The 26,185-nt window shown below is 49.0% G+C and overlaps 2 protein-coding genes across 5 annotated transcripts in view; one reads left to right on the forward strand and one right to left on the reverse strand.

Moving 5' to 3' along the window:
* Positions 1-1,755: 1,755 nt before the first annotated feature.
* Positions 1,756-13,605, reverse strand: AKT1S1 (AKT1 substrate 1). 2 transcript variants are annotated; one of them, XM_083162373.1, is made up of 5 exons: positions 13,342-13,605; positions 7,773-8,268; positions 3,705-3,785; positions 3,288-3,436; positions 1,756-2,175 (listed from the first exon to the last, which is right to left on the reverse strand). In XM_083162373.1, the coding sequence occupies exons 2-5, from the start codon at positions 8,245-8,247 to the stop codon at positions 2,041-2,043; spliced, it is 840 nt and encodes a 279-aa protein (XP_083018499.1). In that variant the 5' UTR covers positions 8,248-8,268; positions 13,342-13,605; the 3' UTR covers positions 1,756-2,040. The 2 variants fall into 2 exon arrangements, with proteins under 2 accessions (XP_083018499.1, XP_083018498.1); XM_083162372.1 differs by lacking the exon at positions 13,342-13,605 and adding an exon at positions 13,185-13,335.
* Positions 13,606-23,148: 9,543 nt separating this feature from the next.
* The window catches only part of TBC1D17 (TBC1 domain family member 17), a 45,642-nt gene continuing 42,605 nt past the window's right edge, over positions 23,149-26,185 (forward strand). For 2 of the 3 annotated variants that reach the window (XM_083162375.1, XM_083162376.1), the window contains exon 1: positions 23,149-23,256. In XM_083162375.1, coding sequence (XP_083018501.1) covers positions 23,236-23,256 — 21 coding nt within the window. In that variant the 5' untranslated portion in view covers positions 23,149-23,235. Of the gene's footprint in view, positions 23,257-23,300; positions 23,325-26,185 lie in introns of those variants that run through there. The other variant, XM_083162377.1, reaches the window with a different exon arrangement.

Here is a 26,185-nt window from a genome sequence, read left to right on the forward strand (position 1 = left end):
GTCCCGCCCAGTGATGTGCCCATCGATACACAGCAAAGCGCTTGCACATGACAGACCGCTTCCCTGACTGCGCAGCCAAGCCAGCCATGGTTTCCTATCATAGTGACGGTCTATTGCTGAAGCCACCACAGCTCTCTCGCAGGAGCAGCCCAGACACAACTGCGTTTTCTGGGCTGCTCCCAGAAACCAGTGCTCCCTGTTGGAACTAAAACAGATTGTTAAGTGTTCGAGCAATAGGACGTGTACACACACACACACACACACACACACACACACACACACACACACACACACACACACACACACTGCAATGGTCCGAAAATCGTGGCAATTTTCAGACAGTTGCACATGGGTCAGAATCCGGCACAAAATTCATACTTCCTGTTGGCAGCCAGCTTGGACTTGCCGAGAGCCTTTTACGGAACCATTGAGTAATGGACAGCAGCCAGCAAGATGACTGGATCCTAACATAGATCTGTTCACGCGACCAAAAATAAGTGATCTTCTCTTGTAGAAAACAACTTGTGAGGCGATCAGCCAACCTGTACAGAGCAGCCGACGCAGAATCCCGTGCCCGGACTACACCCTCAACAGCAGTAGCAGAATGTGTTACAGCTATAACTGACAAATACATCAGCTGAAGGGCAGAAGGACTGTAGGTGTACAAGACGGCCCTGTCTGAGGCCTGTGTAGTACTTTGGAGATACAAATGCACTAGATCAGGACAGGCCAACCTGTGGCTCTCCAGATGTTGTGAAACTACAAATCCCAGCATGCCTTGCCACAGTTGTAACACTCCCTTATAGCAAAACTGTGGCAAGGCATGATGGGATTTGTAGTTTGACGACATCTGGAGAGCCACAGGTTGGCCAGGCCTGCACTAGATGTCCAACTGCTGGTGAACCAGATTCAGATATGGCTGAATCAGCCATTTAGTTCTTAGGATAAGAGGTCCGACTCACTGGGTGACATTTGTTTTATTAGACAAATGTACTACCAAACACTTGCTTGTGCCTGATAGGATGGCCTGGCCAAGCCTTGGATCCCTGATCTCCAATTGCTTAGCATTAAATAAACTTAGCGCTTGTGCATAAGACCCAAGAGTTTGTGCCGCCACTTTCTCAAAATGAATCCTTATTATCTATATTAGAGGTGGGTGGAACAATACATCTGTGCAACAGAATACCAGCCATTGACGTTCAGATTTAGAGCACCATTTAGTATTTGCTTTCAATTTCAAACACTGTTGAGAGAAGGATACTGGAGCAGGTCCAGTACCTGGGAGATGATGGAAGTGGACGACACAGGCCAGGGAAGCTGTAAGGTGCACGGTTTAATACAGAAATCCACACTTCAGATTACAGCAAAATGCACTTTTGTAAGCTTGTCAGACCTTTTAGAATAGAGTTAAATTGTGGTTCTGCTCATTCTTATTCATAGTTCTTTTTCACCCAAATCCGACCCTGTATTTGGAACAAGATTCCAAGCCAGGTCGGATCCAGGATTTGCTCAGTTTACACTGCGGTGCCGACCCGTAGTGTAAACGGGGATGGCGCTTGGAGATCCAAGCGCCGGTACCACCGACCACCCTGGGTAGAAGTCCCATGTAAAAGGGATATTCAAATTTATTTTTTTTGCCGCAAATTTTTGGTCCATTTTCTAATAGCCATGAGTATCTATACAACCTGCCTTGAAAAGAGTTTAGGAACCGGTCCCACATAGGACAATTTATAAAAATCGAGACAGACACAAGGGTGAATTCCCCTTTTTATTGAGGCAATGTTAAAAAAGGGGTAAAATTTGTTATCATCTTGCTATGGAACCCACCTTTGTCAAATCCGACAACTTGGGGGGGGGAGGTGGAAAAGGAAATTTAAAGGCAAAATTTAAAAAAATTCAGTTGACCACAATAGAAAGGAAACCAGTCAGCCTTCTAATGGGTGGGCAGGGGTCATACCTATGGAGCATCATCTGCTGATTCATAGAAGAGGAAAGAGTCTTTAGTGTTCAGACCAGTTGGCAGATTGAGCCGCTCAGCGCTTAATACTTCCTGTATTTTGTGTGGAAGTCGCCAGTGTTCAGCCGAGGCCGCGGGAGGTCACCGAACGGCTGCGTGGTGTCGTGAGCCAGCGCCCTCATGCTAGCAGCAATACGATCTAGGTCTGGCGATGGGAACTGGAGAGAGAAGCTTAGTTTAGTGTTGACATACAAACTTGCTTATCCTATGGCAGAACAAGCCAAGCGCACCGACGGGAAGTACCCTAAACTTTACACAAAAACTAAACATTAATAAGGAACATCAAACACCAAAAAAGAATGCTGGCTTTATAATATGGACACTGAAGACTCTTCAAAGGGACTGCCCCTACCAATAAATAAAATATAGAAGGCATCAGGTGGTGTGTATTTTCTCTACGTCACACAATTGATCTTCGTTTCCCAGCAGTCTATGGGGCGGGCAAATGAAGTGTCACTAGGAAGTCCTTGCACTTAGCATGTGTAAATGATTAGGGTACTTAAAATGTTCTATCTATTGCTGTAGGTGCACTTTATGGACAGTGCTCTGTATCAAAGCTGGGTAATGGTAGTAAGTACTTTGTGGATTAGCATAGACCTACCTCCCAACATAACACTCTCCAGGAGGGACAGAAGGGTCTATTTCTGGACTTCCCTCATAAGGCCCCGATACACTTATTGGATTTTGCTCAATTCCGATGGATCGGGCCGAGAAATCAGATGTGTTTGACACCTCATTCGACCCGCAGTTCTGTGCGCATCAGGTGGGACTCTACAGATTGAACCTGCAGCAGGTTCAATCTGTCAGATCCATCAGCGGCACATTGCAGGTGCTTTTAATCAGGTCCAAATCTGAGGTGTGCCAGCAGTACCGCACTGCTGGCACACACCTTTCAGTGGGTCCTACCTCTGCAACGAGTAATGTGGAGCTGCAGGTGCTGAGCAATAGTGGCTGGCAAGAAGCAGTGGGGAATGCGGTACTGGTGATCAGCGGGACAGGCACGACTGATATTAGAAGTCAAATGACCAGAAGTGAGTTTGCGGAGAGTGCTCTTTCAGCCAGAGGCTGGACAGTCATCTGACACTTACAATTCTAATAACCGCCACTACCAGTCCCACTGCTTCTCACCAGCGACTGCCGCTCAGCACCCACCCCAGCTCCCCGGTTACATGTGATATAGTGCATGAGATTTATCACAGGGCATATAGCGATTATAGCCCGTGTGTACGCACTTTTAGAGCATCACTGCAATAGTGGCAACCCTCCTCACCTTGCCAGGTTCCTCGTCAGAGGCCTTGTTAATCTGTCTCTTCTCCTTGAAGCCCCAGACAGGCACAGTGACCGGGAGAGACTTTGCATACTGCTGATAGTTGTTCTGGGGTAGAGGGTGTCCAGGGGCTTCTTCCGTCAGGCTCCCATCTGCAAGAGTACATTCTGGTTGAATAGAGTATCGTAATGTGCTGCAATTTTGTATAGTTCATACACACAGTGTTGGAGGGGATACACAATAGGGTGAGAGTTTCAGGATATTAGATGATCTGACTTTTTATAGAGCGGCAATCCTTTATAAAGGGGCAAAACAGTTTTAAGGCTTCTCATTGGCCTATTGCATACAAATAAACATTCAGTGAAATAATATGAATACAGGGTAGTTTTGAGCCATCTTTACCCAACACAGGGGTCTTACCATCAGTGCTCTCTTCCACGTCAGATTCAAAGAAAGGTTCACAGTCTTGGCTATTTGAGTCTTCATCCATCACAAACAGTCCTGCAGAGATAACAGATAGTACAGAGTAACATGAAAGACTACAAAGTGAGCCAGCAGCACCATCTAGTGGAGGATGTCCAAACTCGCACATTCCTGAATTGCCAAGGAAACCTAGTTTTAATTTAGCCATTCTGTACAGTACAAAGTGCTCAGTGGGTGAAAAATGTATCCAGTCAATCAAACCTACGGAAAAAAGCAGCCATTTTATGGCAGTTGCAGACTGAGCCATTGATTTGTTAAGGCAGAAGTTCCCAACGTGGTCCTCAAGGCAACCAAAACATCCAGGTTTTAAGACTGTACATGGTTGAGCATAGACGTTAAACCAGATAGACTAATACTAATTAAGTCACCTGTACCCAAGCATTGATATACTTAAAACCTGGACTGTTAGGATGCCTCTTTACTTACTCTTCAAGGCGCAGGGCTATTTTTGGTCCAGAACGCCTTTTCTGAAGGTCTTCTTTAAAACATCAGGAACGGTGTTCCAGGACCTCTGCAGCCTATCCTACTGCGTCTCCTCAGCCACTTCCCTTCGGAGGGGAGGAGAGCGCATCTCTCCGCTCCACACGGTGTCCCTGTGACCATTTAAAATGTGGCTAGTCCGTCAGCCAATCAGAGCTTGCAGGCTGGCTCCTGATTGGCTTGCGGACCGACTGCCGAAGGACACAGGACTGGGGGTGAGGGTAGGAGAGGTGCATGCTGCACTCTCCTCTCCCAGACAACAGCAGCAGATGGTAGCAGCAGCGGTGAGTTGCACTGCTGGTGGGAAATTCTGGCACTGGCGGGGGCATATGTTTATCTGGCTCTATTGGGGTCATGCCCCCATATTCATTGGCAATACCCATTTTTTGGCATGCGCACACAGTACCACTAATTTTTTTTTTTTTTTTTAGACTTGCACCACTGGCTGGTTGGGGGATGATTGTGTAACTGGCACTGCTGGTGGCATTATGTGTATATATGGCACTGCTGGTGGCATTAGGCAGAATTGTTTTTTTTTTTTTTTTTTTTTTTTAAGGAGTGTTTGCATCCCATACTGAATGCATGAAGCTAAATTCTATAGTACTGTGTGTCAGAGGTGGCCACCACCTTTTTAGGACAAAAGGTGGTCTTACTACATCGGCTGCCTATACGATGAAGTTGGAGGCTTGATACATGCTCGAATGCCAGTTATGGAGCCTAGACTAACACAAATTAGGCTGCACTTGTGATTGACTAATGTACAATAACCGGAGTAGCTATTGAGTTTAGACTTAAATTAAAGAGATCTAATATTGGGCATTTACAGAACATATGTAGTCAGTTGGAGAGACCAGTCTCACGACAATGGTGCATCTTATACCATGAATCAGTGCATAGATAGGGGCCTGCAAAGAGGTCCTAAACAGCTGCATTCTGAAACCGGATGAACTGCACCTGTGGGCCACATCATGGAAGCAGTGTGAGGGCACCAAGACCATGGACTAGATGTCCAAGGATGCTGGCTGTGGAAGTGGCCCTAGGTCAAACTCCGAGTGCCATCCTGAAGAAACAGTTCCGGCCCTAAGTCACCAGCTTCCTGAAGGGCTCAGATCGGCGATGAGGACTAGATCCATGCCACACTATACTGACCATTAGGTTATTGTTTTGGTTATACTGTAATGAATGTCAATAGCCAATTCATTAAAATGTTAACTGTCAGTGACTGGAGCATGGTCATTTACATATTGGCATTAAACTCACAGCCTAAACCTTGTATTTAAAAGATACCTTTTAAGCCAAACTGAATTGTATTTTCTCTAGCCACAACGCCTATCCCTTGAGCGACTAGACCCCAAGTGACATATCAGTGTTCCAGGTTGGCTGGTATGGGCGGATATCATTACGGTTTTTAAATACAGAGGGCTATATTTTTGAAAATTAAAATACAGTAGATGTGTCTACCACAGCAGTCAATTCAGTTCTTGCAAGTACCAGATGTGTTAAATAGAAATAGGGAATTACACATCTCAGCATGCCCTGCAACAGTTTTATAGTGTTCCCTCTAGAAATGAGGGCGGGCAGGGCGCCGCAGCGCAAGGAGGGCAGACCGGGCCAGCCGACTTCACAATTGTGGGCGGTCCCAGGCCACGACGTCTCGAAAAGGGGCGTGCCTGGGCCGCGACGTCGCGAAAAGGGGCGGGCCCGGCCGGCTCCGTCACTAAAGGAGGTGGGGCCAGCACCGCCGAAGTTACCGTGCTGCCGGGGAAGCGCCGTCTAAGGCGGCGCTGCGCTTCCCCGTGCAAACGGCCGGGGCAGGCACCACGCTGTTTTAGCGGGGCACTGCTAGCAGGGCGCATTTTGCCCTGAAAAGAAAAATCGGGCAGGGCGCAGCGCCCCGCTAAAACAGCCTAGCAGGAACACTAGTTTTAGCATGGCCAAATAGCCAAGCTGTAGCAGGGAATGCTGGGATGTGTAGTTCAACAGCTGGAGGGCCAAAGGTTACCTACCCCTGCCCTAAAGTGATCAAAGCAAGTATAGAAAGATTGCTTTCTCTATAAAAAAAAAGAACAAAAAAACACAGACCTGGCCTCTACCAGGGGTGGGGGGGGGGGCAGGTTGTTGGAATATGGGATACTCATCACGTGTAGCAGGAAGTGAGGTGACTTTCCAACATTAGCTTCTAACTCGTTTTTTTTTTCAAACAGCCAGTAAAAAAAAATAAAAAACACGACAACTTCAAGCAGAAGAGGCTTTAGTCATTGGGTAGAAAAGCTACTCCGGGGCAGTTTCTATAGGATGACAATACATCCAGGCCAGAAAGCATTAACAGTAGTGTTCATTTTAGCATCCCCCATCTTTGAAAACCCATGCAGTTCCTCTTCCCTGCCTGGGGTGTCACTGTGTGCTGTAGTTATTCTAGCACAGTGTTGTCTGTATATCAGCACGGATATGCAAACCAGACATGTGCTAGAAACACCACAGCAGACAGTGACACCCCAGGCAGGGAAGAGGAACTGCATGGGTTTTCAAAGATAGCAAGTGCTAGAATGAACACTAAACCACTTTAGAAACTTTCCAGTCTCAGCTGCACACCAATATGAAGGTGTGCACCAGCTCTCCAGGCAACCCTCCAGAGTAGTAGCTCCCCCCTCATGTTGCTCCCCTGCCGCCATTAGTTGCAGTGAGCAGGCTTGGGGACAGTAGGTGCGGCTCGGGAGTTCTCCCGAGGATGCCACTTGGTCACTGATGCGAGTGGCGGCTGGGGCAGCGCCAGCATACGACCGCCAGAGATGAGGGGGGTGGCCCTACGCTCTGTGGTGGGTTTTGATGGGGCAGGACTGGTAAATTTGTCCTGCCCCAGCAAAACACACCACTGAAGGGGTTAAAATTAAATTTCTTTACCTGCAACTATTGTCATTTAAATTTGCTAACATTAGAAATTCCTTGTGTAAGACCCCATCCGTTTGGTACATTTAAATACATAGCAGCCCGTACTAAATATATAGTTTTAGCATGGACACTGTATGCAGCCTGTCTGCGTACGATTTAGCATCAGCTTTTATGACCAGTCTTGTACCCAAAGCGCATACCGAAGTTACAAATTGTGTTACATACACAAAGGGTCTACTTCCACCTGAACACAAGGCACATTTTGTTAGCAAATGGACAAAACCATGCTGCACTGCAGATGGGGCAGATGTAACCTGCGCAGAGTTAGATTTGGGCACGTTCTCTAGTTTCTGTGCAGAGTAAATACTGGCTGCATTTTTTTTACACTGCAATTTAGGTTTCAGTTTGAACACATCTCACCCAAATCCAACTGTCTCTGCACATGTTACATTTACCCCACCTGCAGTACTGCATGGTTTTGGCCATTTGCTAACAAAACATGCCCTGCGATCAGGTCTGAATTAGGCCCCAAGCCAAGTAAAAGGGTTAATTGCGGGTTCTATAGCATCTGGTGATTGCGCAGCATCTTCCTTTGCTTAAGTATGGCTGCAAACCATTGGGATTTTGAGGCCTCACCTGTAGAGTCGCTAGGGACAGTCTCAGCAGACTTCTGTAGGTCACATTGCTTGTAGTCATCTTCCTCTTCTCCTGGTCCATCTAAAGATTGCAGCTGATCAGGCCTGTGGCTCTGAGGCACTGCCATGGACCGGTCATTGTCCTCAAGGGATGAAAAGCCTTCTTTTCCATAGATAGAAGGGTAGCTCTTTGAGTAAGAGTTCTGCTTGCCACCAGGGGACTCTTTGTTCACCTTGATGGGCAGTGGACTGGTAAAAACAGTTGTTTTGTGCACTACAGAAATGTCATCAAGGTATCGCTGGGTGGCCTCCAGGAGCAGACCGCTCCCGTGTACAGTGTACGCATAGGGGGATTGTAACTTAGACTTGTAAGCCGTGATTAGCACAACGTCATTCCCAGTCTGTCTACGATATTTCTCTGCAGCGCCGATCAGTTCTTGCCAGGCCTCCTTGTGGTTGTCAGCCATGCCGGTCATGGTTGAAAGATCTTCTGCACCCTGTGGGAACAGTCATGTTAGAAAAACCAAACAGTAATACGGGGACTGTCAATTACAAAGACTCCATATTATGTTATAGGTAACATTGAATTGAACTGTAAATTGATGTCAAATAAGGGCTATACCTTACATTGATGTGGATGATCATGTATACCTGGGGATGCAATATATGTCTACAGTTAGATTGCTATACATCTTCTCCACTTATGATGGCATAGTTAGATACTCAAAGTATCCTTTTTGCCCGATATATAGTGTTCTCCAACAATTATCGTTCAACTGTGTATAAATGAATGTGACATTTGCGTCTGGGTGCAAGGAACTTGTGCACCTTTCCAGGGGTGGGCGGGTAGGATTTTTGGTAGCCTCCCAACCCTGTATGTACAATACAAGTTTCCTCCAATTGAACAACTTATTTAATTCAACACATTAAGGAGATATTGTCTGATCCAATCGAACTATGGGTCTTTTAATGATCAGCTGGTATACACGAACAATATGACAAGTCACATACTGTATTGTATCAGGCCTACAGCACAGCTGAAGGCAGATTATAGCTATCATGCTGTGTGGCCAACCCGCTGATCACACTACAGGTTGGCCAACAAGAAGCCTGGCACATAGGTGGGCTAGATTACGTGCATTTATGCTCCTGTTGTATCAGTCAGATGGCATTAGTGTGTGACCAGGAGAGAGTGGGGTGTCTGAGTCATTTTAGTGCAACAGTGTTCCCTACAGACAGTATCAGCGCGAGACTAGATCCCACCACCACAGAGCCTTTGGCAGGAGAATTTGTACACAGCGGGCCTGGGACACATTTGGGAAGGGCGGGGACGACAATGCTTACATTCAGATCCCAGTGCTGCAGCTGAGAGTCGAGGCCCTGACCATAGAGCTGCGCATAACACAGTACGATGATATTTATTTATTAAGTTTCTTATATAGCGCAGCATATTCCGTTGCGCTTTACAGTAGGAAACAGTGATACAGCAAACTGGGTATTTACAGACAGTCAAAAGGGCCCTGCTCTCAAGCTTACAATCTATAGGATGGTGCAGAGCCTGGCATACAGAAGGGCGAATTGCCTGTACCTGCCCCAATAATAACAGCCATTTAATGGAGGGGACCCTACCCTGGTTCTCTGGCTTGCCCTGCAGGAACAAGAGGTACTTGGCTATGAAGAAATCCCAATGGTAGCCAAGTAAGGGGTAAGATGGGCAGTGCCAGCATCTTGTGGCAATGTGCCAGCATCAGTAGCAATACCCTCTGAAGGGACGGGTTCTCCAAACCAGCAAGCCACAGCTGCTCTGGCTCACACCCACCAAGAACTCAGATTTAGATGAGGTGATGGGGCACGGAAGCCTGGTGATCAACAGGACAAGTATGGGCCTACAGAACATGAGGGCTAGCCATCTGGGGAGCAGCAACCCTTTTGTGCACAGCCCAAGTTCTCACAGTGAGGCAGATATATGAAGCAGTGATAAGGGGGGAGAGGTGAGCCAGAGGAGGAGTGGCCCATGGCAACCAATCAGCACTGACGTAACCTCTATAATTTGCATAATATAAAGTCAAACAGAGCAGCTGACTGGTTGCCATAAGTTACTTCTCCATACATCTGGTCTGCTGAGAACACTGCTACTCCCACAATGACTGCAAGACATGCCACTCACCCGGTTACACGCTGATGCCATCTGACCCCACGCGAGCCGAGACTTACATAATACAGGCCACCTAAATACCAGACAACCCATCATGTAATCACATACCCTCCAACATTTCCAACAGGAAAATCGGTACAGGGGTGTGTGGCCATAGACAGAGGGGCATGGTCATAGGTAAAGGGGGCGTGGCCTCAGCTGTTCCATTACATATCATACCAATTTCTTTAAGTGTCAGTCACAGTCCCGCCAGCTGCGCAGGATCTTGCAGGAACATTGCCCGCTGTAAGTCCCCGCTGCCTGCCGCCGCGTTCCCCATGCTGTTGGACATTTGGCCGCCCGCTGGTGACATCACGCCGCCCACTCTTTCAACCCAGCGGCGGCTTGGTCACACACTACAGTTCACTGTGACTTGTCTCGTCTCCCCCAACAGCACAGCAGTCTCCACCTGAGCAGGGGGAGGCGAGGCTGCTATGTATGTACCTTCGTCGTACCACCCTGGGAGATGTAGTTTTGGCCGGCGGCTCCCCCACGCTCCCTGGGGAGCAGTCGGCAGTGTTATAAACTACATCTCCCAGAGTCCCTCCATCAGCCTGAGCTGATGTTTAAAAAAACGGTACAATCGGTACAGTTTATTTTAGCCGGTACAGACCGTTAAAAAAATGGTACTGTACCCGTTAAAACGGTACAGTTGGAGGGTATGTAATCAGTGGGTCAGCCAGACACAGTATGATGAGCCAATACGCAGGCCATCGGCTGTGTTGTAGGGCCAATGCAATAGGTCTAGACATATTGTTTGTCTACTCCTGATTATTACAATATATACTGCTCGGTAAATTGAGGCAACTATCTACTGTAGATCGTTCAGTGCGTACCCAGCATAACAACAACATTTTAGTAAGACGGTTGGTTGAAGGAAAGTAGTCTGGTATACGGCCAGCATGGTGTTGTAAAATAACACAAGTGATCGGTCACAAGCTGTTCCTTAAGGCCTAAATCAGTGAGTAACTGTGCTCCTGCATAAACCGTGCTGCACTGCAAGTGGTGCGTACAGATTTAATCTAGCATGCAGAGTAAATATTGAAGGCTTTCAGATTAGTGGGTTATTCACGTGTGCTTCGATTTTCCATCACTGCTGCTTCCAAGGAAGCAGCAGTGATAGCGTTAAGGGTAATGCAGCTGGAGTAGTGTATTCCAAGCGATACCACCTGCAACAATAGTGATCCAAGCTAGGGATGGACATCGAAAGTCCATCATATGATGAATGGGCTTCAACACGATCAAATAAAAAGAAAAGTGAAATCAAACCATCACATTTCAATGTCCATCCCTAATCCAAGTGGTGTCCTAGAAGTCACCATGGAACAGCCTATGATGGAGATGCCCGGCCTCTTCCCAACCGCTAAATGGCAGAGTCTCTCTCTCCCCTTTTAGTACAGTTAAACCAAAGTCCCCCCATGTTTGTGTAGGTTTCCCCACACAATCCAAAAATAGTTTATAGTCCATGGCTCCCAATAAAAAAGCTTCTTAAAATGAAGAGATGTTGCCAAAGCAACCAGATTCAGTCTACCATTTCTACATTGCATCCTAGAAAACGAGAGAAAGGATCTGAGGGGTTGCTATGGGCAACAACCTCGTTGTTTTTTTTTTTAGAGGAGTTTGTACAGCAACCTGTATATGGGGTAAATCTACAGTGTAAACGGGTTAACCAGGTCGAGCGACCCGGTTATTGTTCACACTGATGGAGGAGGCAGTGCTGCCTCCTCCCTCACCCCTATTATGCTCCGCCCCAACCCCACATGACATCAGCAAACCGGCAATATTGCTAGGCCGCTAAAAAAAACAAAAAAAAAAAAAAAAACGGCAGCATCACTTTGGGACTGGACAGTTTAAAGTCCCGGTGCGACCCTGCATTTTGCAATGTGAAAGCACCGTTATTTGATGGTGCAATGGAAAAAAGGCATATTCGGTCTGGAGCTGATGCAACACAGCCTCCCATAAACTGCTCAGGCACACCTGCATTTTCCAAGACACCCCCAGCGCATTTCCTAGGCACACATTCATTTCTTAGCACTTCCCCCAAAACCCCTTTAAAAACCATATCCCGGATCCAACCAACCCGGAATTTGGAACACAGATCCAAGCCAGGTCAGATCCAGGATTTGCACCATTTACACTGCTGTGCCTACCCGCAGTGTAAACAGGGGCAGCACTTGGAGATATCATCCTCTCCAAGCGCCAGGATCACCATGCTGGCAACAAACCCAGCACCAAGTTAAGCTGCTGGGCTTCCCCCAACCCCCATCCACGAGGTAAATGGATGCTGCACACAGTCATCCATTCACTGTCTCCGCTGCTGTCTGTAGAGTACAGCAGCGGATGCTGTGTGCGCCCCCCAACCTCCATGTTGGCCGCAGGACGATGCTGTCCGGAGGTTGGACCTCCCCATTGCTGTAAACGGGATGACCCGGTGTACCCATTTACACTGCCCACTACCCTGTGTAATGGGACACAGGTTAACCTCTTTTACACCACCGAAGACCTGGGTCCACTAGGGAAAAACCCCGGGTTTTGCGCCGGTGTAAAGGGTATAAAATCGACAGTTTACTCACCCAGACGCCTACATCCTGTTAATCTCCTTGTGAACAGAAAAAAAATGTAGCAGGATTTCACTGTAGCACAGCCTCGCACATGCATAGTACAGGCCATACCCATGCGCAGTGTATCAAAAATAAGCTACCATGCAAGTTCACAGCGATGTCTGACTTGACCCCATAGAGTGCAAAGCTTCACTGGAAGTACATGCTAGCATACACAGCAGCCGACTATCTCAGTAAAACATTTCACCAATGCCCACTGCAAAATAAAGACCTTACCTAAGGATCTGCAGCATATAACCAACAACTTGTGGTGCCAGAAAACCAGGCAGCTGCAGAGCACCCCAGCCTAGGACTGGCATGATGAGTGGTAGTGGCACTGCAATTCCTGTGCCATTACAGCTCAATGCATAGCCTGCCAACCCATAGCTGGCAGTGGGAGTTGTAGGTCTACAGATTGCCTACAACTAGCACACTGTAGCCATGCAATGCACTGCAGCACACTGAAAAGTGGAAATTACTTATAAACACCAGAGAACCCCCTGGAGGTGCAGATGGGGACCCCATGCAACATAACTTTATCAATGAAGAGCAAGCAGTGGGGACTGGGAAAGAGAGGGGTGTCAGGGCACAAAACAATTAGGAGCCCAGAGATCTTTACCTGCGATCTTCCCAGCAGCAAAAACAAATGCAAGCCCCCGGGGTCGCACAGCTACCAGCGTCAGAACCAACCATTAAGCCTGCCCACCCTCTTTATAGCCCCTGTAGCCACGTCTCCTTCTACCATTGTCCCGCCCATTACCTTGACATATACTTACTAACGATTATGGACCGGGGGCAGGAAGAGAGTGAGGGGCTTATCCAACTCCAAACGCCTGTCCAATCGCTCATTCACAACACTCCGGTTTACCAGCGACAAAAATGGCGGCCACCGCCTCAGGCATGCGACGGGGCGACCTCACATTTATTCGGTCTACTCTAAACGGAGTATCTGCATGTAACGGCAGAGACGGTAATAACAGACAGGAACAGCGTGAGGGTGTTCCTGGAGAGTGGCGTGAAGAGATTTAGTTCAGTTTGCCCTTATAAAAGATGGCGGCCGCCGTGCCACTGTTTCCCCACCCCTCATATGACAAGTTTGTTTATTTCACAGAGAAGCAGAGACAGTCCCCCTAGGACACGTGCTGCCCAGCTCTGCCTGCCACCGACAGCCACCTGGTGTTGGCTTGAGTTGTGCTGCATTTTATGCCAGGTGTTCCTGAGGGTTGGAGTGAGGAAAGGTCAGCCCAAACATCGAACAATGGACAGTACAGAGAATGTGCGTGGTGGTTTCATCATTTAGGATTTATTAATGCAGTTAATGCCTTTATACTGTAAAAATAACAGAAAAGGCAGTTCTGATGATATGATACAGATACACATCAAACACAAGTTAAAAACAAAGTACTTGTGTACTATAATGGCGCCCAAGTTTCTTACGTACGGCACCGTAGGGAAATCGCATCACATCGCATTGCATGGGCCATTGTAACGGCCGTGCGATGCGATACGATTTTCCTATGTAATGTATTCAGTGCTCTTTTATTTATATTGTAAAGGGTGTACAATGCCATTAGGTATACAATAATGACATACAATGAGGTTTTAGGAACCCCTCCCACTATCCACGCCACCCCGAAGCATGGCGAGCAGCGACGGAACGCTTCCTCTGACCTTTTCATACCCCTACTATCCACGTTGGTGTGGAGTTGATTTTATATAGTGTGGCGAGCCACTGAGCCCGAAGCGTGGAGATTGCAGCGTGCCCCGCGAGGGGACGCGGATGACTTTACATGTATTCCGCATTCGCTCGCCACGCTTCGGGCTCAGTGGCATTTATTAACTAATATTTGCGGCTAAGTCCAATTAGCCGCAAATATTAAGTAGACCCCCAATTTATCAAAGGGGGACTGCAGCAGGATCTCCGATCCCTGCTGCGATCCTGCCTTCACCGCCGCCGGCTGCATCCCCCATAGGTTTCTATGCCCGGCTTGGCATCCCTGGGGTATCGTCATTCTGAGATGGCGATAGCTCATTGTAGCCTATGGACTACACACTGCACTGCCCGGGCAGCAGTGGGGTTGGCAGGGGGTCAGTGCTAACCGTGCATGCGCAGACCTTCCAGCTCCGGCCATCGCAGGGCGGGCTGTTTTTGGAGCCCTGTCCCTGTGCCTCCCGCATCATACATCCTGCCGTTGGGATCGCATTTTACAATGCGATCCTGGAAGGTAATATTCTGCCCTGATCGCATTGTAAGTGCGATCCTTGATACAATCTATAGTACAATGTAGGCAATCAAAATGCCAACAGCTATTGGTCATCAGTCAAAGAGTCGACAGTCAAAAGGTTGACATGAAAAAGTCGACATGCGTTTTTGTCATGATTTTTTAATACAAAAAAAGACTTGTTCATATTTTATCATCCAAGTGGGCATAGAGTTTGATTATAATAGTGCCCAAAGCATGGCAAGGGAACGCGGTACACTTATACTGTGTACATGCCGTCTTATGTCGACATAGACACAAAATTACATGAAAAATGTATCCTGACCTTTGTCAACCCCAAAAAATAAATGAAAAATGCATGTCAACCTTTTCAATGTTGACCTATTGACTACGTCAACATTGTTAGTGTCGACATTTTGACCATGTCAACCTTTTGTCTCTTTTAACTGTCAACCTTTTGATCCTGTTGACCCTTTGATTGCCTACCCTTGGACCCTGTCGACCATTACTTGTCAACCTATTGATTGTACACTTAGACACATCCAAAATCCCACCATTTATATGCATTTTATGCCGAGGTATTGCATGTAGCCTCGCATGTGATACCTAAGTAATTGCCCGCCGTTTCAAGTATTATTGATTTATTTTTGAACCCCTGTTACTGGTGTTGGACATGATGTTTTAATCTATAGATTGTAAGCTTGCGAGCAGGGCCCTCCCACCTTTTGACTGTCTGTAAATACCCTGTTTGTTGTATCACTATCTCCTTTAGTAAAGCGCAACAGAATTTACTGCGCTATATAAGAAACTGTTAATAAATAAATACAAATAGAGGACTTAATGCAGAGTTTAACACTATGCAAAGTTTTCTCCCACATCCATCTGTGGGATAGGTATAAAGTATATAATAGTAGTTTCTCATAGTATAGTTAGTACCACAACCCACCTAGCAGAGGTAAATGGGGAGGTGCAATAACATTACGGAGGAAGTAATTGAGGTGATTTGGGTGTGGAGTCATTAAGGGCAGTTGGGAGGTGAGCATAATTAAAATGATCTGGATGAAGAGGAAATAAAAAGCAAGAGGGATGGTTGACAGAAGTTTCAACCAAGAAATAATTAATTTAATAGTAGTGAGTTGGCAGTGGAGGAATTGAGGTGAATTGGTGGTATAGGGAGTAATTAATGTAAATGAGGTGAGTTGGGCGTGAAGGAAATAATTAATACAATTGCACTAACATACATCCCAACATGCAGGGCCGTTTCTAGACAATTTAGCTCCCAGGGCGAAAAAAAAAAAATGCCCCCCCCCCCCCCCCCAAATACATAACATGGCATAGAAGAAATTGAGCGCGCCGGAGACGCGCGCCTAAATAGGGGTGTGGCTTGATTTAAAGGGGGTGTGGCTTAATATAAGGGCGTGGCCTAGCCGGAAAACAATTACCTTACATCACACTTTTGCGACCTGCATGACCAGACATTGGTTACCGCAGGAGTTGTCATTGTCCTCCTACACTTTAGTTGGCGGGCCGAAGGCCACACAGTGACATAAAAAACATAAAGGCCCACACAGTGACCTAGTACGCCTCACAGATCAAGGCCAAACAATGACAGGCTACTTAAATCCTTATACACCATTTATCCATGATGCCAATTACACATTACGTCGCACACTGTGATGACAATTACACATTATGCCGCACACTGTGATGCCAATTACATATTACGCTGCACACCGTGATAAAAATGACACATTTTTGTTGCACACCGTGATGCCCATTACACCCCACACTGGGATGGCAATTACGCAATACTCCCCACACCGTAATGCCCATTACACATTATGCCCCACGAGCCGCTGCCGCACAACTGATGCCATTTACTAATATGCCCCCACAGTGCCAGATATGCCCCCACAGTGCCACACATATATGCCCCCACAGTGACACACATATGCCCCCACAGTGCCAAATATGTCCCCACAGATATGCCCCCACAGTGCCAAATATGCCCCCACAGTGCCACACATATGCCCCCACAGTGCTGGATATGCCCCCCACAGCGCCACACATATATGCCCCCACAATGACAGCTATTCCCTCAAAGGCCACACATATGCCCCCACAGCGCCACACATATATGCCCCCACAGAGACAGATATGCCCCAACAGTGCCACAGATATATGCCCCCACAGTGCCACAGATATATGCCCCCACAGTGCTACAGATATATGCCCCCACAGTGCTGGATATGCCCCCCACAGCGCCACACATATATGCCCCCACAGTGACAGCTATTCCCACACAGTGCCACACATATGCCCCCACAGTGCCACATATATATGCCCCCAGTGACAGCTATGCCCCAACAGTGCCAAATATGCCCCACAGTGCCACAGATATATGCCCCCACAGTGCCAAATATGCCCCCACAGTGCCACAGATATATGCCCCCACTTTGCCACAGATATATGCCCCCACAGGGCCAAATATGCCCCCACAGTGCCAAATATGCCCCCCACAGTGCCACAGATATATGCCCCCACAGTGCCACAGATATATTCCCCCACAGTGCCAAATATGCCCCACAGTGCCAATATGCCCCACAGTGCCGGAAGCAGCATACAGTAACTCACTGTGCCTCCCCCTGCTGCCATCGCCTCTGCTGCTGCCTCTTCTTCATCTTCCTTGGGGAGGGGAGCGCATCGCATGTCTCTCCTTCCCCTTCACTGAGCTGTCAGCCATTCATACATCGCGGGCTGTCTCCTGATTGGCTGACAGCCCAGTGACACCGTGAGAGAGGGGAAGGAGAGACCACGATGCGCTCCCTCCCCTCCCCTGGGAAATCAATCAGCGGCGCCGGCGGTGGACGGTGAGAGCTGAGAGGCGGAGAGGGGGAGGAAGGGAGGCAGCGCTGGGGGGAGCTGCTGCCGGGCGCCCCGGCTGTTTATTAGAGGCGGACAAGCCGTGCGGCGCCCCGGGCTGCTGCACGGCTTGTCCGCCTCTAGAAACGGCCCTGCCAACATGACCCATGCCAGGAGGGACACAATGCTCTGCTCCTGGACTTTCCTCTTAATGTATGATTGCCATCACCTGTTTTTTGAACAGGTTAATTAATAAGAAAGGTGTTTCACCACAGGTGATGGTAATCCTTAATTAAGAGGAAAGTCCAGAAGCAGAGCATTGTGTCCCTCCTAGAGAGGGTCATGTTGGGAGGTATGCAGTCACTGAGATTTTCCACTTCATCTGGGGCTCCAAAATGGATAGAGTGAAGCGGATTGTTATGTACAAAGATCCCCTCAAAGGTGGCAAAGACATTCCAGACATTCCGACTATGCTGAGAGCCTTCTTTGCATGATGATGCAACTGTATCCGCGGAACTTTGATTGACAATTGTGCCGGCTCTGCGGGGAACTCCATGTCCCGCTTCTTCCTCCTACCCATGTGGAGGACCCTTAAATGGTTCTACCTGGACGTGTCCAAGTTTGTGAGGGAGCACCAACTGGAGGGATTGAAACCCGACTTGTGGAAACCTAAAACTGTCCACAAGACGTCATGGAACGATTTCTGGGCGCCCTTCAGCAACTGCCAAGTTTGTCTGGGAGTATGTGGCCTCCAAAAGGCTTACAAATTGACACAAGGACATGTCATGGATGGCCATTCAGGGGGGCTTACCTCACCGGTCATTTATGCACTCCCGAAACTTGTGTAGGTATAGACATTGTCCCTGGTGCTTTGTGCATGAAGAAACCTCCATGCACATCTTTTGGGACTGCACCTACGCACAGTTGTTGTTGGATGCCCTAGAGACTGAATTCAAGGACTCCGTGCCCAGGAACTGTCTTTCATACCTTTCGGTACTGTATGGACTATTCCCAGGCACCCACACATATGGGGCGACCCAGGAAGCCTGGCGCCTTATAAACTGTGTTAAGGACGCTTTGTGGTTTGCCAGAAATCGTCTCATATTGCGGAGGGAGAGAATGTCCGTTCAGGACTGCCGCAGGCTGGTTCACAGCCTGCTCAGAGACTATTCCATTCAGGATAGCCCTGAGGAAGAAGAGGACTAAACCCCTTTTCTTCTGGTCCTTTCCCCTTGTTTGGACTGTTTTATAAGACTTTTGGACCGTGGCCCCTCCCCCCTCACTTCACAATGTCTGTTGTTTTGTTGATGTATTTCTATTTATTGCCCTCCCCTTATATGTGTCTGTCTGGTCAATAAAGCTTCGGGCATGTGATTCTTCCTCCCTCACCCCCTCACCCCCCTACCCTCCACACCCATAGTCTTGTATACTGTTGTGTAAATGCTACCGTTAGAATGCATAGTGCATAGTATAGTCTGTAGTGTCACTGAGATTAGGGCGAAGGGAGTATTTTAGGTGAGTTGGGTGCTCGGCAGTGGCGTATCTATAATGGCAGTGGCATAAATACAAAAATCGCACCCCCCTCCCCCAAGAAAAGTTAACCCCCCACCCTGCCGCCGCTGTTCTGTACCCAGGACCCACAGATCTAGTTGTCTTTGGTCCCGGTGCTCCTCCTGCTGCTTATGAAAAGAGTGTCGGAAGATCTGCGTGTCCCGGTTACAGGCGCGGCGGCAAGCGGCAACGGGGGGGGGGGGGGGGGTGTATAAGGCAGGCAGCAGTGGAGCGATAGTACTCGCAGACCCCAGACGCCCATGCTTGCTCAGGGCCTTCCCGCCACTGTGGGGTCTGCAGGGCTATTGTTACGCCAGTATATAATGGGTGCCGTGTGCACTGTTCACACAGACCCCTGAGTCACAGGGTGGCTCGTGTGGGCATGCGTGAATCTCCAGTAAAATGGCCGCCACACCACTTTCCCAGAGATTTCGGCGGTGCTTCTGCTGCCACCCTTGGATTCCCGGAGGATAAGTATTAGAAAAATGGGTGCAGCTGATAGAGTATAGATATGATTCTCACCTTTTATATACGGGTGCCGGATGGGTTCCCGACAGTCGGGATCCCGACAGTCATTTACCCGACGTCGGCATCCCGACTGTCAAAACGCCGGCAGCCGGGTGACCGACGGCCACCCGCTATTTTCCCTCGTGGGGGTCCACGACCCCCATAGAGGGAGAATAGAATAGGTGGCTCGCGTAGCGAGCCACCGTGCCTGCAGCGTGGCGAGCGCAGCGAGCCCGCAAGGGGCTTTTTTGCACTCGCCATGCTGTCTGACTCCGGGCAGTCGGGATCCCAACGTCAGGATAATGACTGTTGGGATCCCGACTGTCGGAGTCCCATACCACACCCTTATATACATATCAGTTCTATCACTGTCCATTTAAATGTATTTTACTTAAAATGCTTTCAGCAGAACAGATTTTAATTTCAGCATAAGATGGAAAAGTTTGAGGTGATTGTAAGAGTTGTTACCAAGGTCAGAAGATGAGCTAACAAAGATATTGCACCTGTGACTTGAAGATAGCATTTTGGAATGTTTTGAGAATCAGATGGAGGAGGCAAAGTTACTGCTTGCTTATTAACATTGATCCAATTATTTCTATTATAAACAAACTTTGGTTTTGATATCTCATTAAAAAGTATCAATTTATTGCTTTAGCTTAAAACTTCAAAATAAATATTTAATGAGCACTGACGTGGATTGCATTCCACATTTTGGGTATAACTATGAGCACCTCGAGAATAAACTTCAGATCAGAAGGTCTGCTGAGATACTCTGTGTGCGTTATCTCTTCATTTCTGGTCTCCAGCCAGCTGTCAATCATGGAACCTCTGACTGGACGTTGAAGGTAGTTGTCAGACCCTGTGTCATCTCTCAGGGACCCTAACACAGCGTGCGTGGTGTACGCACGCTGCACCCATTTTTCTAATACTTATCCTCCAGGAATCCAAGGGCAGCAGCAGAAGCACCGCCGAAATCTTTGGGAAAGTGGTGTGGCGGCCATTTTACTGGAGATTCACGCATGCCCAGTAGGGTCTGAGCACTCTATTGCTCAGACCCTACTACAGAGCGCTGCTCCCGGAAGCAGAACTTTCCACAGCATAAGGGCAGCATGGGAGAAGTCTTGGAGACAGAAGTAAAGGATTCGTATACATTACAGCAATTCTCTGATCCCTCCCTCAGCCAGCCCTTAATGGTCGCTGGTCGCAGGAGCATGCTCCTGTGAATACGGCTAAAGATTGCTGGTCGCTGGTGCACAATGCACTGTGAACCAGCGATTTCTAGTCAAAATGAGGTAGAGACAGAATGAAACCGAATAGCTTGCAATGTTCAGCCAAAATCGCTGGTCGCTGATGAAAATGATACACTGAGCAATATATTGCTGAGAGATATTAAGCTAAAATTGCTCAACAACCATATTGCACTGTGTGTACATACCTTAAGCCTGGTCAATCATAACATGGTCAATCTACACAGCGTCCATCCACATCTACAAATCATGGATTTTTTTTTTAACATAGAGACACAGCATATAAGACTCAGGGCGAGATGTACTAAGCCCATACCTCCCATCATAGGACCGGCGTGAAGAGGATCAGGCACAAACCAACATTTTTGGGGTGTTACCTAGCAGCATGGGGGCGTGGACTATTCCTGCGAGGCCATGCCCCCATTTTTGTGGGCATGGCTAGCGCATCTTTGTGCTGCTGGCTATGTTCTCAGCCCCTCATGCTGCAGAATAGCCCCCCTCTCCCTTTGAGAAATACTGTGTGTGTGTTGGGTAATATATACATACCTCCCAACTGTCATGATTTCCGCGGGAACGTCCCGATATTCGGGGACGTTCCCGCGTCCCGCCCGGGGCCGCCATTGTCCCGCGGTGGGGGGGACAGTTGGGAGCCCCCCCAGCTTGCCGAGAATAGACGCTGTGCGCATGCGCACAGCATCTATTCAGCGCCGACGAGCGGCGAAAACGGGGGCGTGGCCGGAGTTCGCGTCACCCCGTGAGGCCACACCCCTTTTTCTCGAGGCCACACCCCCTTTTCGGGAGCGCGCACGGCTTCGCCGCGCGAACGTCCCGACCTCCCAACTTCAAAAGTTGGGAGGTATGCATATATCACTATTCCTACAGCTGCTTTCTTAGGGGTCAATTTCCTAAAGCTTCTGAAAGTGAAAAGAGGTGATGTTGCCCATAGCAACCAATCAGTTTCTGTCTACCATGTGTTTAATGCATCCTAACAAATGATAGACAGAAAGGGTGGTTGCTATGGGCAACAACATCTCCTTTTTAATTTTTAGAAGATTATTATATTGACCCCCTTAGCCCTTCTCACTGTACACCGAGAAACTTTCTGGGTACTTGTTTCCTATCTGGGCGCCCACGATCAAAATCGCGGTCATCGGGGGTAAAAATCGCGGTGATCGCGGTCATCGCGGGCATCGCGGGTAAAATTGGATGGTCGCGATGCCCGCGATGACCGCGATCACCGCGATTTTCCCATAGGGAACAATGTTAAAAAGGCTGATTGACCGCGATTTCACTGTTAAATGGCTCAATTGACCCGATTTGGCCATATTAACCCTGAATTAGGCCCAATTAACCCTTAAATGTCCCCACCAATTTTTGACGCCACCCCACGATCCACGCCAACCCGAAGCGTGGCGAGCGCAGCGAGCCCGCGAGGGGCGGCGGTACGCGTCCTCCGACCTTTTCATGCCCTACTATCCACTAGGGCGTGGTGTGAGAATATAATAGTGTGGCGAGCGCAGCGAGCCACCGAGCCCCGCGAGGGGACGCGGATACCTTCACTGTGAAGGCCGCGAGGGGACGCGCATAATTGTGCAGGTATCCGCGTCCCCTCGCGGGGCTCGCTGCGCTCGCCACGCTTCGGGCTCGCCACACTATTATATTCTAACACCACGCCCTAGTGGATAGTAGGGCATGAAAAGGTCGGAGGACGCGTACCGCCGCCCCTCGCGGGCTCGCTGCGCTCGCCACGCTTCGGGTTGGCGTCGATCGTGGGGTGGCGTCAAAAATTTGGGGGGACATTTAAGGGTTAATGGGCTCTGTGGCCCATTTAACATTGATTCCTATGGCCAAATCGGGTGGATTGAGGCATTTAACAGTAAAATCGGGTCCATCGCGGCTTTTAACATTGATTCCTATGGGAAATCGTGAGCATCGCGTCGCGGGCATCGCGGGTACATTTATGGCCGGCCGCGACGCGACCGACACGATTTCCAAGTTTAACATTGGTTTCAATGGGAAATCGCGGGCATCGCGTCGGTCGCGTCGCGGCCATACATAAATGTACCCGCGATGCCCGTGACGGGCGCCCAGATAGGAAACAAGTACCACTTTCTGCTCCCTGAGAAGTTGGAACACAAAACCACCATACTGCATCGCACAACCCCTCTAACCATAGAAAAGCGTGGGTAGGGCGGTCCTGCTGCCATGGCAACGCTCCAAGCACGCCTGTCACTGGAGCGGAAGTGACGTGGGAAATGCGGAAGTTTTGGAGCGATTGGTCATGGAGTCAGATGCATACAAGGTGAGCTCGTAGCTCCGGGGTCCGTACACCTGTAGCAGCGCGACCCGGGTGTGTGGGCAGGGTTTCTGGTGCGTACGGGGCTCGGTGTAAAATGGTACCACCTTGTCCAGGGCAGGGGGGCAGTGCTTACAGCTGCGGTGAGGTGACGCTGCTGTTAGGAATCAGCTGACCCGGTGGTCTTGTGATTGCTGATGCCATGTGCAGTGTGTGACTGTGTACTGGTTGTGTGTTAATGGCAGATGCCTACATACTCTGCTATATCCATCCTGGGGGGTCCCCCTGCTGGGCTGCTTCTTCCTTCCTTCCATGAAATACATTGGGAGTTCCCAAAATGAATTATGCATAGTATAGTTGCCTTAAGCAGAAATCCTTATCTTCCCCCATAATACACCCTACAGATGGGAGTTGGAAAGCCCATGTAAGGTCCCAATACACTTATATGTTCTCACCCTTTTTCACATGATTTTGACCCATCAGGCCAATAAATCGTGTGAAAATTGCCATGTCGTGTGTGATTTACCTCCGACTGATCGGATGTGCATTGGATCAGACCTGGAGACAAGGATTTGTCGGAACCCCCAGCCATGATGGGGAAAATAATGTATTCTATGCAGCTACCCAGCGAGTAGTTGCTGGGGAATTGCGTGCGATACTCATAGTAGTGTATTTGGCCTTTAGTGGATATGTCCGCTACGGTGCCTTCTGCTGTTGTGTTTACGGGGAAATTAGGTCATTGTTTATGTTGTAGGGTTGGTGATGGCGATGCGCTTTCCCGTGCATCGCTGTTGCCTGTAGGGAAAGCCAGTCCTTGCAATGGCTTTACCCAGGCAGGGCTGGCAACAGAATTCTTGGGGCCCCATACACTGATATCTCTGCGGGCCCCCACCCCCCTTTGCTGGAACACATACTGGAAGCGCCCTGTGCCCATTCCTGGATTGCTGTGAAGCAGGGAGGGATGGTTAGATCATGATGGAAAACTAGCCTGGGAGGAATTTCTAGGAGCAGCCCTATTTCTGCAGCCTGCACTCAATCAAACTGCCGTGCTCAGTCACCTTGCTCTCTATCACACTGACTCAATCCCTCACCCTGCGTTCTATCACACTGATGCAATCCCTCACCCTGCGTTCTATCACACTGATGCAATACCTCGCCCTGCATTCTATCACACTGATGCAATACCTCACCCTGCGTTCTATCACACTGATGCAATACCTCACCCTGCGTTCTATCACACTGATGCAATCCCTCACCCTGCGCTCTATCACACTGATGCTATACCTCACCCTGCGTTCTATCACACTGATGCAATACCTCACCCTGCATTCTATCACACTGATGCAATACCTCACCCTGCGCTCTATCACACTGATGCAATACCTCACCCTGCGCTCTATCACACTGATGCAATCCCTCACCCTGCGCTCTATCATACTGATGCTATACCTCACCCTGCGCCCTGCGTTCTATCACACTGATGCAATACCTCACCCTGCATTTTATCACACTGATGCAATACCTCACCCTGCGTTCTATCACACTGATGCAATCCCTCACCCTGCGTTCTATCACACTGATGCAATACCTCGCCCTGCATTCTATCACACTGATGCAATACCTCACCCTGCGTTCTATCACACTGATGCAATACCTCACCCTGCGTTCTATCACACTGATGCAATCCCTCACCCTGCGCTCTATCACACTGATGCTATACCTCACCCTGCGTTCTATCACACTGATGCAATACCTCACCCTGCATTCTATCACACTGATGCAATACCTCACCCTGCGCTCTATCACACTGATGCAATACCTCACCCTGCGCTCTATCACACTGATGCAATCCCTCACCCTGCGCTCTATCATACTGATGCTATACCTCACCCTGCGCCCTGCGTTCTATCACACTGATGCAATACCTCACCCTGCATTTTATCACATTGATGCAATACCTCACCCTGCGTTCTATCACACTGACGCAATCCCTCACCCTGTGGTCTGCATTCTATCACACTGACTTGCTTCCTAATCCTGCAGCATGCGCTCTATAACACTGACGCGCTTCCCAACCCCCCGCAGCCTAATCCTGACCCTCCTCGCTAGTGCCTAAAGCTCATACCCTGTGGCTTAATCCACCCCCTCTCCCCTTAGCCCAGGGCCGAAACCTGGATTTGTGGTGCTTGGGGCAAACAAGTAAAATGGTGCCCCCCCCCCCCCCCCCCAAAAAAAAAAAAAAAAATATATATATATATTTACGAGGAGGGCAATCAGTGTGCACAGGCACAGCAGCCACCTTTTACCCTAGTACACAGTATGTCATTGCCTCCTCCTCCCCCTGCTTGCTGTGTCCTGCACCCTCTTTCTCCTGTCCCTCGCACACACCAGAGAGCCAGCCTAAAAGTCAGCTTCAGCATATAGCGACCAGCGCTGCTCACCTGCACATTGATGCAGCCATGGATGTCCTTCCCCTGCCTCTCCTCCAAAGAACACAGCATCCATTCCCTCTGCTCCAGTGCTCCGCCTCCCGAGCCCCGTGTAGCCCCGCCGAGTCCTGTGAAGCCCCGCCCCCAAGCAACCCCGTGCAGCTCCTTCCTTAATCTACCCTGCATGGTGTTCTGCTGGGCGGCTGAGAATGGACTCGGGAGGGAGGGGAATGTGAGCTGAGGTACTGAGCGGCAGGGGACATGCTTTGGGCCCCTCAGATCGGCAGGGCCTGGGGCGGCTGTCCCCCTTGACCCCCCCTGTCGCCGGGCCTGTACCCGGGTTTAGTACGGGACTCCGACAGGCATTATTCCGACATTGGGATCCCGACTGTCCGGAGTCAGACAGCATGGCGAGCACAAAAAAGCCCCTTGCGGGCTCACCATGCTGCGGGCACGGTGGCTCGCTAGGCGAGCCACCTATTCTATTCTCCCTCTATGGGGGTCAG

This window comes from Crinia signifera, chromosome 19 (genome assembly GCF_055691185.1).
Source record: "Crinia signifera chromosome 19, ASM5569118v1, whole genome shotgun sequence".
In the NCBI taxonomy this organism is placed as follows: Eukaryota; Metazoa; Chordata; class Amphibia; order Anura; family Myobatrachidae; genus Crinia; species Crinia signifera.

Excerpts from the sequence above, each read along its gene's own strand:
- AKT1S1 (XM_083162373.1), bottom strand. The coding sequence starts at position 8,247 with ATGACCGGCATGGCTGACAACCACAAGGAGGCCTGGCAAGAACTGATC. Across the intron at positions 3,786-7,772 it reads TGTCCCTAGCGACTCTACAG|GACTGTTTGTGATGGATGAA; the intron begins GTGAGGCCTCAA and ends TTATCTCTGCAG. Across the intron at positions 3,437-3,704 it reads CGTGGAAGAGAGCACTGATG|ATGGGAGCCTGACGGAAGAA; the intron begins GTAAGACCCCTG and ends GTACTCTTGCAG.